Source organism: Hemitrygon akajei, chromosome 19 (genome assembly GCF_048418815.1).
Source record: "Hemitrygon akajei chromosome 19, sHemAka1.3, whole genome shotgun sequence".
Taxonomy (NCBI): domain Eukaryota; kingdom Metazoa; phylum Chordata; class Chondrichthyes; order Myliobatiformes; family Dasyatidae; genus Hemitrygon; species Hemitrygon akajei.
In genome coordinates this window covers 27,727,917-27,743,544 of record NC_133142.1, presented here as the reverse complement: position 1 = coordinate 27,743,544, position 15,628 = coordinate 27,727,917, and the positions used below count along the sequence as shown (strand labels likewise).

Below are 15,628 nucleotides of genomic sequence, written 5' to 3'. Positions count from 1 at the left end.
TTTCTCTGCCTTTCATATTTCCATCTGGTCTGTGTCCTGCTGGATTATTTGACAAACTCGCTCACTATCCACAACCTGGCCAATTTCTGTATCATCGTCAATCTTATTAATCAGGCTACCTGCATTTGTGTCTAAGTTATTTATATGTATCTCAAACAACAAAGATCCCAGCATTAATTCTTACAGAACACCACTGGTCACAGGCATCCATTCAAAGTAACACCCTTTCCTCATTATCCTCTGTTTCTATGGCCAAGTCTCAGTGGATCCTGTGTACTTAATCTTCTGGATCAGGCTACCAAGAGTACCAAACTACTATTCAATAGTTTTCCTAAAAGTCCATGTATACAATATTCACCGCCCTGCTCTCATTAATCATTTTCGTCACTTCTTCCTAAAACGTGACCTCTCAGACAAAGCCATTGCTGACTATCCTTAAGAAATCTAAGTTTTTTTTCCAATTGCAAGTAAATTCTATCCTTCTCCATTATTCATTCCATTATTAGCAAATCTCCATTACTTAAGTGAGGATCACCAGCCTATGATTTCCTGGTTTGTCCTCATGGTCCTTCTTAAACAAAGGAACAATATTGGTTATTCTCCAGACCTCTGGATCACCACCTGTAGCTAAAGAGGAATCAATGATCTCTGACAATTCCCCAACAATATCCTCCTGTCTCTCTCAGTGACATAACATAGGCCCTGGGGACTTGGGTATGACCATATAACAATTACAGCATGGAAACTGGCCACCTCGGCTCTTCTAGTCCGTGCCAAACACTTTCTCTCATCTAAACTCACCGACCTGCACTCAGCCCATAACCCTCCATTCCTTTCCTGTCCATATACCTATCCAATTTTTTTTTACCTTAATGTACCTTAATGTTCTTTACGAGACTCAATACTGCCACCTCCTTGATATCAGCATGCTCTGGGACTAAAGCATACTTCTTCCTGAGTTTCATTATCTTCCATGTTCTTCTGCTTGGTGAATGCCAATGCGAAGTACCTTGCCCACTCCCTTTGGTGTATTCGTATACAGAAGGATCTTGGGGTGTTAATCCATAGCTCTCTGAAAGGGGCAGCTTAAGTAGTTATAATGGTACAAAGGCATTCAAGACATATATACAGAAAGGTGCTGGAAAACAGCCAGCAACTTCATGACAGAAAGCACTCACCCTGCTCATGGACTACTTGTTCCACGCCCTTCTGGAAAGAGGCTATGTAGCATCCATGCCAGAACCATCAGAGTCAAGAACAGTTTCTTTCCCCAAGCAGTAAGGCTGATCAACACCTCAACCCACTAACCCACCCACCACCACTACTTTATCATTTCCTGTCAGAATTACCCTGTAATTCTGTGCCTAATGTCACTTTATGGACATACAATCAATCTACATATAGAAACAATCTTATATATTTATTCTTATTGTGATTTGTTTATTATCGTGTTCTTTATCTTATTGTGATTTTGTGCTACATTGGTTCCAGAGTACAATTATTTTGTCCTCTTTTATATTCGTACACTGAAAGTGACAGTAAACAATCTGAATGTTGAATCTTGAATCTTGCTTTCATTGATCAAGGCATTGATTATAACGTGCTTTGAGACTCCATTCAATCCTACTCACCAACAACATTTCATGGCCCCTTCTAGCCCTACATTTCCTGTTAAAGTTCTTTACTGCTTTTTATATTCCTCAAGGGTACTGTCCCATTTCAGTTTCCTGAACTTTATATGTTCTTTATTTTTGTGACAAAATTTGTAACACTAATCCTTGCTCTCCTAGTTTTTTGTCTTCACAGGAACGTGTTGGTCCTGAATTATGATCAGTTAGCTTTAAACAACTCCTACATGTCAGATGTAGACTTTCCCAATTACGTTGTACTTGCTTAAGTTTTATATAGTCACATCGTGAAATAGTTCATGGCAGTAACTTATTCTCCTTGCTTTATGTTGTAGGTGTTCCTGAAAAGTGATCGTGTGTCCAGAATGGTACAAAGTGGTGGGTGCTCAGCCAATGATTCTCGAGAAGTGTTTAAGAAGCACATTGAAAAGCGGGTTCGAAGTTTGCCAGAAATTGATGGTCTCAGCAAGGAGACGGTCCTGAGCTCCTGGATGGCAAAATTTGATGCGATTTACCGAGGCGAGGAGGATCCCCGCAAACAGCAGGCCCGAATGACAGCTAGTGCAGCATCAGAGCTCATCCTCAGCAAGGAGCAGCTGTACGAAATGTTCCAGCAAATTCTGGGGATCAAAAAATTTGAGCACCAGCTACTGTACAATGCATGCCAGGTGAAGGCATTCTTTTGCTTACTATTATGGGTGCCCTCATTGCACTGAATCAATGCAGTGAGAGAACATAGGCTGGTGTCACTACAGGGGTTATTTTGTTTTAATTTATTTTGATTCCAATTTGTAAAATAGCTCAAGGCAGCATATTTGGAGCGAGTAGACATTAGGTTCAGTTTACTTAGAAATGGTAAATAGAAAATATTTCATTCTACGAGGTGTCAGCAGCAAGCTGTTACTTTTAGAGCTGTATCACACAACAGTTCTCACCCACATTATAGTTAAAGATCTCCAGGTTTCAAGGTCTGCCTTATTTTATGCCATATCAATAAAGTGACTAAATATTATTGATCTCATAGCCGAAAGTCTTCTTGATGTAAAAAATGTCTTCTGCTGGTAAGGGGAGATTTTAGCTATCAGTGCAGTTTTTTAAGCATGGTAGAATTATAGATTTGTCGAAGTCCAGGCAATTTGAAAATATAGGAAATCTTTTCATTAGAAGTTGGCAGTGGTGTTTTTGTGAACGGTAATGATCAGAACAAAGATGAGAATCTGTACTGGTCTAGTGAGATCTGGATTTTAAATGAAAATATTGCAAAGTTGTCTGCTTTTGTTGGATAATAAAGATGGTCAGCTAACATTTGTTTGTTCAAGCTACTTTACTGAAAGATAATGCTTAATGCATTGTCTTTCAATAAAGATTATAGTGTGTCCCACAAATCATTCTCAAATTAATTGATCCAGGCAACGCTTGCTTTGTTCACTTGAAATAGAAGATAACCAAATTGGAAAGAAGTGAAAATTAATGATTTCAGCATTCTTGTATACAAGAAGGTTACCTTATGCCCTAGTATTTGCTTTGTACAGTGGCATACCCTGATATAATGATGAGCAGAGGACTCTTCCATCATTTTGTATTTTAATTCATGAGTACATTTTGCCATTCAAGAATCAATCTTGTTCATCTTATAGATGTGATATGTTTTCGTGCATGACATAAATACATGTCAAATGTTAGTACAGATGTCTATCTGAAAAACCGTTTCTCTCTTTCAGTGGCAGCTGCACTGCTTAGGTTAACTATAAATATTCATGAGCAGAAATTTGTGTTTGGTCACTAGTGCTATATGTATGTGCATGTATTGACAGCAAGCTGTGTTCCTCTCAGGACATTTCTTTCCACTGAAGTTGGTTGTAGAATTTTGATAAGCATCACAGAGAGAAAGAAAAGTCTTGTATTTGTATAATGTTGTATATGACCTCGGGATGTTCAAAGCACAATGAAAGAGGTACTTGAGAAGTGTGGTCATGGTTGTTAAATAGCAATCACGTAGTGCACATTGTGATTCCTCAGGAAGAAACTGGATAATGACCAGATGCAGGTCAAAGGATTAGTTATTCCAACTAAGACCTCTAGTTGGAAATATGGTCGTAAGGAAGGACAGGGTCTGTTGTGCCATAGAAATTTTGCAGATGTAAATGACTGGCATTTAGGCTCCTACAACGCTCAAAGGTAATGCTGCGCAATTTGGAGCTAAAGTGGTTAAATGAGTCAAGTCAAAGACTCATACAGCATGGGAACAGGACCATTGGCCTAATGAATCTGCATCGAACATCAATCTCCCATTTACACTACTCCTAATTGAATCCCATTTTTATTCTCCCCCCCCCCCCCCACAGATTCTTCCACTCATTTACACATGAGGGGTTAAATTCACAGTATCATTGGGATGTGGAAAGAAACCAGAACGCCCAGAGGAAACCTACTGTGACAGGGAGAATGTGCAAACTCCACTCAGACAGCACCCATGGCTAGGACTAAACCAGGCAACTCCACGAACTGCACAACTGGAGTGCTCCAGTGCATGCCTTGAAAAAGAGAGGAAAGATGGAGAATGGGGAGAAGAAGGCCTGCACTAGCTCTCGATGATTGTATGAAGTAATTTAAAGCACTTTCTAAATTGAGCTAAAGTAAAGTGGATGGCACAAATTGTTTTAGCTACAACTAAGCCTGCTAGATTGTCACTTAAAGTTTGTGTAGGTAGGTTAATTGGCCATTGTAAATTGCCCTGACTATGTCAGTAAATTATGAGAATGTGAGGAGATATTAATAAAACTAGAATTAATGCGAATGAGTGGTTGAAAGTTAACACTGACTTGGGTGGTTAGGGGTGCAAGGGGGAAGGAACTAATCGACTGATTTCTAGGAATTTTGTTTCTCAAATAAAACAGAGTACAAATCATTTGACAAAAATAGTCCAGGGAAACTACTGGCCACTAATGAATTTCACGCTGGTGCAATTTCACTCAGCAAGTTTTGAACTGCAGTCTTACATTTGTCTCTTTTACCTTTTGTTTTATAGCAAATTTTATCCTACAGGGTTCACATCATTATACCTCCCTGACCATAACCTGTTCTGTCTTTCATTTTTCCAGGGCACTAACACAGGCATTACAACATTACATTGAGTTAGTCAGTGAACTAGAAGGATGTGTGGTGGGTGTGTGGCCCAGCATGAGGTGGCACAGTAGCACGGTTAGCACAATGCTTTACAGTACCAAAGATTCTTGTTCAGTTCCCACTGCTGACTGTAAGGAGTTTGTACGTTCTTCGCATGACTCGTGGGTTTCCTCTGGGTGTTCTGGTTTCCTCCTAGAATCTAAAGATGCACTGGTTGGAAGGTTAATTGAACATTGTAAATTATCCCATGATTAGGCTAGGGTTAAATCGAGGGTTGCTTGGCAACACAGATCGAAGGGCTGATAAGGCCTATTGCACACTGTATCTCAATCAATCAATAAATACATAAAGTATCCTCTGCCAACGAATGTATTTGACTAGCTTAGGTGGGCACTTGTGACAGGAGCAAGTTGGCCTGTTTCTGTGCTGTATAATGTCATAATTCTCACATGGTTTTGATCTAGCTGGAATTCTGATTCTGTTGCATGAACTGTAGCAGCGCAGAGCAAATACACTGCTTGCCAGTTTGACCCTGGGGGTGCTTTCTGACATATCCCACTTCAACGCTAGACTTAGACTCTCATGAACAGGTAGGTCTCTGTCCTTCTCACTTGCAGTATCTAACTGGGCCTAATGCTGCTCGCTCTGGTCTCTTGATCTTGCTGCTAATACTGCTCCTCGTCACCACACCCTGCCCCATCCAAACGAAGCCGGTAATAACAGCTGATGGAGTTTAACACTAGGCAGAACAGAAAATCCAGTAAGGGATCTGGATACCAGCACAGTGATCTGAGATCCATCTTGTCCAGCTGAGCTGCAGGCAAGTGCTGCTTTGCAGGTTGGTTTTTAACATCAGATCCAGTTGTATTTCACCTACAGTTTCTAATTGATGTAATTGGAATTATATTTCCAGTATAAGAAACTCTGATTTCATGTGTAGCTGGAGCTTCTGTTTGCCTTTGCCATGTTCCTCAATCGACAGAAACAAGTAAGTGAGGGAAGATGCAGGGCTGTCAGTCTGTGACTTGTGATAAGCCTGTAAGCTAATCATGTTCATGGATGGTGGTAAAAATACTCATTTAAATCGAACACTAGTTTTATGTGGGTTATTAACTTCTCCTCATCATGACTTGTATTGCTCAAATCCAAAGATGTATGGTTAAATACGGACATCTAGGCTTTTGAAGTAGCAAAACAGTTGACAAGCTCACTCTTGAAAGCGTTAAACTTGCTACACAATTTCTTTAGAATATGTATTTTAAGCCAGCTAATAATTATAATTTCCACTCTGTCAACATTCTGTTGACTTCTGAGAAAGAATGCTTTGGAAGCCAACTCACAGCATCTTTTTGTGCTTGGGACCAGAACACCATATCTGCTTTGCCTTCATCGCACATTGCTTTAACCCAGTCCCACCTTCTGCAAAATCCCAGCCTAGCTGATTGGAAGCTTGGGTCCTGGAAGCTGTTTAACGATTTGACCCAACTTTACAAACACTCCTTATTGCAAAATATAAGGTGCAATATGCCAGGGATGAATTGGCCTTTTAGAGTGTTACCCTCAGTACTGCCACTCCTTGTACACTAGAGCCGAACTGCTGGTATGCATTATGTAAGTGGGAGATGTGGATTTCATACAGGAAATCCAGATGACTCTCTCACCTTTTCCTGTGGAGCCTTAATTCTATATTTGTTGTCACAACATTCTCTACCATTCTGCAACATATACTATAATACTGTAGTTGGTGTCAATAGTCCCCAACTTCTCTGGAGGGGAAATAAGTCCTCACCTGTAATAATGTATTGGTGTGAACTTGGACCTGCTATAAAACATGGTTGGTGCATTTAGGAGTAAGTCATTTTAATAGAACATGCTGGATTGTATTTTTTTTGTTTGTTCCTTACATACAGAGATATTTAGAGTATGGAGAGCAGAAATAACCACATCTTTCTTTACACCACAATCTTTTATGAGGCATATTGACTCGTGGCAATAAATGTAAGTAATTCTTAGGAGTAGGCAAAGAATTTGAATGTTGGTAGAAAACAGTTGAAGTTAATGGACGCCCCAGTTTGTATCCCTCTAATTTTATATTTCTAAATTGAGAGACACAAAGGCAGCTTGATAGTTTTGTTTTATTGTCTATTTTACACCATTGACCCTAAACATGTTGCATCCAAAATCAATGGCAATTCAGCTACTACCTCTGTCACCGTTAACTCATCAAATAATCACAATTTGCATTCATAGTGTCTTTAACATGAAAAAAATCAGTTCAGGGGCCTTAGAGCCATAAATAAGCAAATATACTACAAGGCAATGATGTGAAATAATAAAAATCACTGTCAGCATTGTGGGTTTTATGGGGCATTATAAGTGAAAAAAGTAAAATAGAGTTTACCCTGGAAAACGTGCTAAAATCATTAAGAATAAGGGTAAGGGTTTGTGGGACCAGGTGTTTAGCTGTTGTGGGTGGAATCAAAGGGTAGTTATATTAAAGGTCAGACTTAAAGCAAAAAGGTTAAAATGCATTGTCCTGGAGAATTTTGTAGACAAGAGAAGCAGTAAATATTTGCCGTTTTCAGCATTGAGTTTATTGCTATATGCACAAGCAGTAGTATGTATTTATCAATACATGTGAACACAAATTAGGGTTTGTAAGTTGTGGGCATGCTATGTTGGTGCTGGAAGTATGGAAACACTTGTGATCTGACCCCATCACATCTCAGAGTGTGTTTGGCATTGATGCAAACAACGCATTTCACTGTATGTTTCAATATACACGTGACAAATAAAGCTAACCTTTCAATCTTTAATCTTTATATATATGCACAAGTGCAGCATGACAGGCACGTAGCATATAAGCAGTATCCACGTGAAAAACACAAGTATAACGTGTACAAAATTTGTACAAGAAAAAAACACAAATGAGAAAAAGACAATTTTATTGCAAATGAATCAAAGCGGTCATAGTGCTGCGATACCTAGGTAGCGATTAGGGTTGCACGGGTTAGTTCAAAAAAAGGATGTTTGTGGGGAAGGAGCTGTTCTTGAACCTGGCAGTGCAATGGATATACATCATGTAGGGCCTGGGCAGCCTTTTGTCAAGCTTAGCTTTCTAATGTAGCAGCTGACACTTCTAGAGATCATATAGTTGTTTTTGAGTAAGGTAAAGTTCCAACTAGTATTCTTTGTTCAGCTTCTTTTTGTAAACAGGAGCCAGTCTTCAGTTCTTATTGTAAAATAAATGGAAAGTAGTAATCAGTCTAAAGTTAAAAAGGCAGCTTTGTAAACAAACAACTTTCTCTATAGAGCAAAGAGCATCACCCCACTCTCTTCACCTCACTCTCTTCAGCCACCCTCCAACCCCTCTCTCTTCCCCACCCTCTCTCTTCCCCACCCTCTCTCTTCCCCACCCTCTCTCTTCCCCACCCTCTCTCTTTCCCACCCTCTCTCTTCCCCCCCCCCCCAGCACATCAAATAGCTGATCTATTCATAGTTGGAAGATTTGTGTACTCAGAGAGTTTAGAACTTCACGGTCAGTAAACCCAATACCACCACAGTGGGATTTCTGGCCTCTGTCCCTCCTACCCATTGGTTTCATAATAGTGGTGGGACAGGGATTTGTTTTTTTATCCTTCTCCTCAATTACAGCATCCTCACGGACAGCCTTGTGTACTTATTTAAGTGTTTCAGTGCAGCAGCTATAGGACACCAGGTAATAACAGGGGGGAAATAACAGCAGGAGTCTTCAACCAAATTTAATTTTAAAAGGGGAATGTAGACTTGAAGTAAAATTAGGCAATAAAAATTGCATTTAATTAACAATACAGAATGTCTATAAGTTTGGTCGCATAGGTGTGAGGGAGTGATAAATGAAAGAATAGAATTTAATGTTTAAAATAATTATTAAAATTGGAAAATTTAAAAAATCATTTGAGTAACTGTATAGAATATCTATAAAAGTTTGGTTGTGCAGGACTGACAGAAAGTTGAAAATCAGGATTTATTTTCTTTTTCAAAAAAACTACAACATTGATTTTCCTCTGAGGGAATAACAATCCACATCTGTGAAATTATTTTTCCAGTGTTAAAAAGGTTTGTAATATGTTAAAATCACTTGCATTTTAAAAGGTCACTGCACTGTGTGAATCATCCCCAATACTTGATCCATTTAATCAGGGACTAATGGGCAATTCACTCAAATTCATACCACAGCAGTGATTTTTGTGTTCATTTAATGTAACCAATGCAAAGGTAGGATAGTTCTGCCTACTGTTTCTAAATTGCTTCATTTAAAGATGCATACTCAGGTACCAAAAGTTGTTGTTAGATTTACTTGTAATAGTGATGAGTATTTATAGCTTTGCCTTTACTTTTATTGCAAAAGCTAGCCCAAAGCTCTTGGTAAGGATTTTGGTGACAGATTGATCACAATGGGTCATTTGTGGCCATTATCACAACCAAAAGGAAGTATGTGCCTTTCTGAGAAATGTTTAGCTCAGAGTCAAATGGTATGTCTGCAAATGTGGAGAGTGTGATTATTACGAGCATAGAACAGCAAGGGCACTTAGAGTAAAACAAGAGATCGATTACGAATCACTGGTTATTCCCAGTATAAAATTGGATGAAACTGTGGTTCACCCTTGACCACTCCATAAGCACCAAGGCAGAGGAAGGATTGTCACAGTGTGAGTGGAATGCCATCAGTTTGTGAATGTAATCTGACTACATTTCTAGTGAGTAGGTAGATATGAAAAATAGAAGGGATCCAATGCAAATCCTTGAGGAATTTTTAGATGTAAGATCACTGAAACAGGAAGGATCCCTTTTGTCTATTATTTGGCTGCTACCAGGCAGCTGAAATGCAAACAAGAAAAGGCAGACTCACTGAGTTGAGTAACACAGGAAAGATCCTGTAGAAGAATCTAGCTGAACCAGCCCTAGAAGTACAGTGGCTAGAAGATGAATTAAAGGCTCTGTATACTATAGCAAATAATTCCCCGTTTCTTTCATGCCTTCTCTCCATTTATGAGAGGCACAATCTGGATTGTGGTGGAACTGTCTAGAGGTCGAAACAGTATCCAGAGCAAAGCAGACTACCAGACTGGCACACCATGATCCACACTAAATATTTGCTCCCCTCCTCATAACTATTTAGGTTTCTAGTAGCTGCAGTACCAGCAGCTCCTTCATCTTAATTTACCAAACCTGTGATCCTCTTCCATCAAGAGCAGCAGGCTCAAGGAAACTCCATCTCACGGTGTAAAACTTTTGCACAGTAACCAAACTTGGAAATAAATGTGCTGTTTGGACAAACTAATAACTGTGTTGGAAATCATCCACACACAACACATAGTGGTTCAAGAGGGCCGCCCACCATTACTTAAAAACAATTTGGAGAGTGGATAATAAATACTGGCCTGCCAGTGCTGTCTAAATCCAATGGATGATCTAAACGAAAGGATGTTGAACCACATCAGATACTGCAGAGTGTTTATTGAAAACAAAAATGGAAAGATTAGACACAATACTACAGATGTCTAAGTTAATGTTTTCCTCTTCCAATTCATCCTTCCTGCTCTGTTTCTTCCTCAGCTAACCCATGCACTGCAGTTTCTCCCTCATGCAGTTTTTAACTGCACAATAAATGTGCAATTTCCATTATTATGCCCTTCCTGCAGTCTTGTTCATTCCCATCCAACAGTGTGTGCAGTCTGGGAGAACTATCAATGTGGTCCTGATTTCAAAGGGACATCCTTCCTGTGTGGTAATATGCATTTCCATTTCCATATAAATTAGCTTTAGCCTCTTTCTCGGTGAATTTTCTACGTCACAGCAGCAGATCCATGATGTCTAAGAAATAGTTTCCAAGATGTCTGTAACAGTTAGCAGTGTTCCAGTGGACAGTCGGAAAGTTGAGATCTCAAATCCGATTCCAGAGCCTTGAAAAGAAAACTTTGTGCTTGACCCTCAATACAATGCCAAGAAAGTGTCCTATTGTCAGATGTGTCATCTTTTAGATCAGTTGCTAAACTCAGGATTATGTCTACTCTTCCTAGGGGACTGAATTGATCCTATGGCATTGCATCAAGAAATGTAGAAATGTTATCCTGGTGTAATGGCCAGGATAACTGATACGTAGCCATGCACCAGGACTGAGTATATGCAAGCTTGCAAACTGATGGAGCTTTAAAAGAATGTTTATTTCCTTCTGTTTTGGGGTTAATAGAGAAAATAATGGTTGAAAAGTAAGTTGTCAAGTGCTAATGTAACTTGTTTGATGCATTGCTGTACGGATTAGTTTTGGCAGCCTGAGCAAACCTGCTAATGGAATGTTCATTTATTACTATTTCCTCAGGCACTTATTTATTTCTGGATACAGTCTAGCAGGACCCTAATGGTTTTTAGCGACTTTGCCAGAATTTGATGTCTTGCTAATAATTTATTAATTTGTACTGCTTTAATTTATTAACCTTGTACCAATGCTTTAATGCATTTGATTTAATAAGATGAAACTAGTTCCTCCGTTATATCAGTACAGTATGTGTTGCATGCATTAAAATAGGAATTAAAAAATAATAAATTATTAATGCAACTCTGTTTCAGGGTAATATTAGGAGAGACTTGTACTTGATCATTTCTGCATTATGTTTTAAATCATTCCTTTGATTTACTATTATGCTATATTAGCAATCCAAAAGAGTTCAGATGCAAAGTGCAACTAATTTTAATTTGTTCTTGTGATATGAAGAGTGACTTGCATATTATTGATTGCACTGAGATGGATTTTGCTGGCTGTCTCAGCTGGTTTTGTGTCCTTGACACCCTCTGCCTATACTTCATTGGCCTTGAAATAGAGGCGGATTGCAGTGGTTGGAAGCGATCCACAATTGAGGCTGAAGCTTGAGCAGTCATTCGGCCTCTTATGGCAGAGGGAGAGGCCTCCAGCCAAAATGCCCTTAACCATCTTTTAACATCTGGCAAGGCACTATACTCAACTTTGGTGAAGGCAGTGGCTGCAAATAACATTTTACAATAGCTTTGAAATATTTCAGGCATTTTGAGACTTTTAAAAAGGTCAAAAACATTGAAGTAAATTATTTAAAAATAAACATTTGTAAAGTACAGGTTAATTACAAATTTTCTAAAGCACAAAAATAATTAAGGCTTTTTTTTTCTTCCTTAACTGATTCTTTTCCCGTGTCTCTGAAAGCAAACCCTTACAATTCCCTTTGAAGTTAATACTGTCTCAAATGCTTTGGCTAACCTGGCCTGAAAGGGGAATCAAGAAGCAATTCCTCAGCATATTCCCAGCTGGAATTAAGTGGCGAAGACAACTGAAGCTGTCAGAATATCTTGGACTTCAGCAAGTGGCAGCTCATGCATGAAAATCCGGGACCTGCTGCAGTTTAAATAATTTAATATTTTGAATTACAGGGAATTCCCAGTGAGATCCAATCCAATATATTAACATACACAAGAAAGTTAAGCAAAACAACTGAATTCTTGAAATCTTTGTCTATCTCAGCAAGTCAAAGATTGGGGAAATTTAATAAAACAAAGGCTTCAGCCTACTAATGAATGCTGTTAAAAGTTATAATATCTCTGGGTCATTTTTCCCACTCTTTTCCCGAAATAGGGCAACCCAAATTAAGCAATTGAAGCATAAAGGGAGTTTCAACATAATTTACATTGCTGTGATCTCCAGCACTAGTATTAAGATCTCCAGCATATTAGCACCTGCATGCTGATGCATTCCCAGAATAAGAGTACTTTGAGTGTATGATTTTCCTTAGCTAAAAATTGTCCATTTATATCTGTTAAAGTATATTTAATTTACCAATTCTGACTACAGATTATTGGCACGTTACAAATGCCTAATTTAAGGACCCGCATGCAAATGAACAAGCTGCGGTAATATATTTGGAAGTTCCAACGTATGCAGACATCCCACCTCTCCCGGAAGTTCCGGGAGTCTCCCGCGTATTGATAGCGGCTCCTGAATAAAAGGAACTTCACCCCAGACTGCACTAAAGTGTACTCCTGCCTAATAGGGGTCAAAAATAATGACAGTGTTGCTCACTGCACTGTTTACAACAGTGACTTTACTATTGCCCATGGTGGGTTAAACTGTAAAAGACATGTTGAGATGAGTTTAACAGGTGTCACTCATTCATTAGCATAGCTAACGTTATTTAAACTAGCCGGCTAGCTGCTGAGGAGCTACTCTACTGATGCCCTACGTGATGAGGCTAAACTCCCTGTAGACTTGCTTAAAGTTGTAATAGAATAAAAAAGACTCCATGATAATATAAGTACATATTTTAATGTCATATTTTCTGCATATACCCAACTAGGTTTACAGATTAGACAAAATCACTAAACAAAGTATTACATACACCCTTGGAGGTCGACCGGGGGGGAGGGAATGGGGTTGCAGGGGGCAGGGATGCTACCTCCCTGAAATTAGTTTTTGCAGGGTGGGATGTCTGCGTATATACAGATGTTTGCTCCTACAAATGGCACAACTAGTTTACCCCTTTCTCCACTTTAAATAATTGTTCTTTATTTATCAGGTTATATGCTTTTGTTGTTATTCATCATTGTAATACTATGAAGGTATGGTTTCCATATCAAATGATTTTTTATGTAATTTCGAACATACTGGACAAAAATGAACTTGTGTAAGAATGGAAAACATTCATAACCCACGGATTAGCAAAACCCAGTAAATGGTTCCATTTAATACAATCTGCTATTTGGTAACACAGAAGTAATGAACTTGATCATTTATATAGAAAAATTACCTGTTCGATAAAATGATTTCCAGCAATATCAAAAGGGTACACTGTAATATGTCAGTAATGCAGGGAACTAAAACAAAATATCATGCATAACATTACGTAACTGAATAGTTTAGATGAATAATTGAAATGATCTAGAACCAGAATTTGAATTATAAACTTTAGTTGAGCAAATCAGTGCAATTTGTCGAACAATTACTGCATAAATAGCCATCTTTGTCCACGGCTAAAACCTGTGTTTATAAAATAGTGTATAGTTTCCAAATGGAATATTTTTATATCTTGCTTCAAAATATGATGTAATTCTTCTTCGGTGAAAAAGTGTTCTTCACTAGCAGTTGTCTAATTCTTTCTTTCGGGTCTTGGGCTCTTGATGCTTTGCACCTTTCAGGTAGACTTAAAAGTTTACATTTCTCTGTAAGACTTCTATGTTTTAATTGTTTCCATGTGGAGCAATTATGTATTAAAATAGAGGATCATTGAATAATAAAGCTGTTTAGGTCCTGGAGTACCTTTTCATTCTCATTGTTTGGAACAAATGTTTACATTTTATACACATATTTATGGTGAAATTTGCAGGCTAATTTTCTCCTCTCTAGTGTTAGGTATTTGACCTGAATTATCTTCCAATGATTTTATTAAGAAAAAATAGTCTGGAGAGTATTGAATAGATAGAAGACTATAATTAGGCCGTCGAACATACTATAATTAATTCAATAGATAGATTGCACAAAAAGAAGATAGCAAGTTCAATAGGCAGAATGTAGATAGACTGAAGGATTGCAGATTAGAAGCTGGGAATTTTAAATTTACCACAGGTTACATGTGATTGTTCAAAATAAGGCAGGAAAAAGTCCAGTTGAATATTACAGAGAGAGGAAGGTGATTAACAAGTGAGTAATTTAAACTGGAACTAAATTAGCAGCATTAAACTGACTAAAAGATGTACCAGCAATATTCTAGAAGAGGAGATTTTTAATAAGATCACGGATGTGGATTTGAGACCAATTGTTTGCAATTCTTGTATTACGTGTGAACTTAAGGGCATTTAATATATTTTAGGTGCTACATATAGAAAGAGTCTCAGATCTTCCTAGCAGTGCATTAGGAGACTGAGAGTATCCTACGTATTTGTTCCAGGTGGTAGCATACAGCCAGGAGGAGTTCAGGATAGTAAATGGCTTAGTGAGGGACTGGAAAAAAAGGGAGCAGTTAAACACAGAAATGCAGGTATATGGGAGATTCGAGGCACAGACAGGCATTTCTGTAACTCTAATCATTGGTCTTACATGGTATGTTATCTTCTTGGTGCTAAGGTAAAGGACATCACAAAGAAGGTGTAGCATTCTCTGACAGAGGAAGAGAGTGAGCCTGAAGTTGGAATACAAGTAGCTAACAACAGCAGAATGAGGCCAGGAAGAGATCCCACAGTCATACTTTCTGGACCTTGGGAGAAAGTAGAACTTTGAATTAGAACCTTAATAGGAATCACCTCTGGTTTACTCCCAATGTCATTTTGAGTAGAAATGAAAAGACAAAGAGAGTCAATGCACATTTTAAGGCCTAGTGTTGGTGGAAAGATTTGAGTTCCAAGGCAGAGTGCAGATAGTGCAGATACCCAAAAGGGGTGGACTAGGGTTAATGTCTTTGAGGACGTTCACAAGGTTCTAAGTAAAATTAATGGTGAGAAAGGTATCATCTTTAAAATGTAAAAAAAAGAATAAACTGCAGAAAGAAGTGAAAATGTAGGATCGTGTTGGATATATTAGACCAGGAATATAAAAGTTTTAGTCAATTGGAAAGAGACCAATCTGAAACTGTTGTTCAAGGAAGTGTGTAAGGAATTTCCAGGGAATTTCAGGCTGGCCATTTTCACATGATGAAGTCAAAGAGAAATAGAGTAGAGATATGGAACTTACAGTCTACTGACTCCACCGTGGCCATCAAGCACTCACACTAATTTTGCATTCGCATTTGATCCTCCCAGATTTGTGCCACCGGCCCACCACATTCTAGGACAATGGCAACTTAGCCCATAAACCTGCAAAATGTTGGGATGTGGGAGAA

The 15,628-nt window shown here is 38.5% G+C and overlaps 1 protein-coding gene across 6 annotated transcripts in view; it reads left to right on the top strand.

The window, feature by feature from the left end:
• cadpsa (Ca2+-dependent activator protein for secretion a) overlaps positions 1-15,628 on the top strand; it is a 453,076-nt gene that overhangs the window by 58,685 nt on the left and 378,763 nt on the right. For all 6 annotated transcript variants that reach the window (XM_073072303.1, XM_073072304.1, XM_073072299.1 and 3 more), the window contains exon 3: positions 1,964-2,296. In XM_073072303.1, coding sequence (XP_072928404.1) covers positions 1,964-2,296 — 333 coding nt within the window. The remainder of the gene's footprint in view (positions 1-1,963; positions 2,297-15,628) is intronic.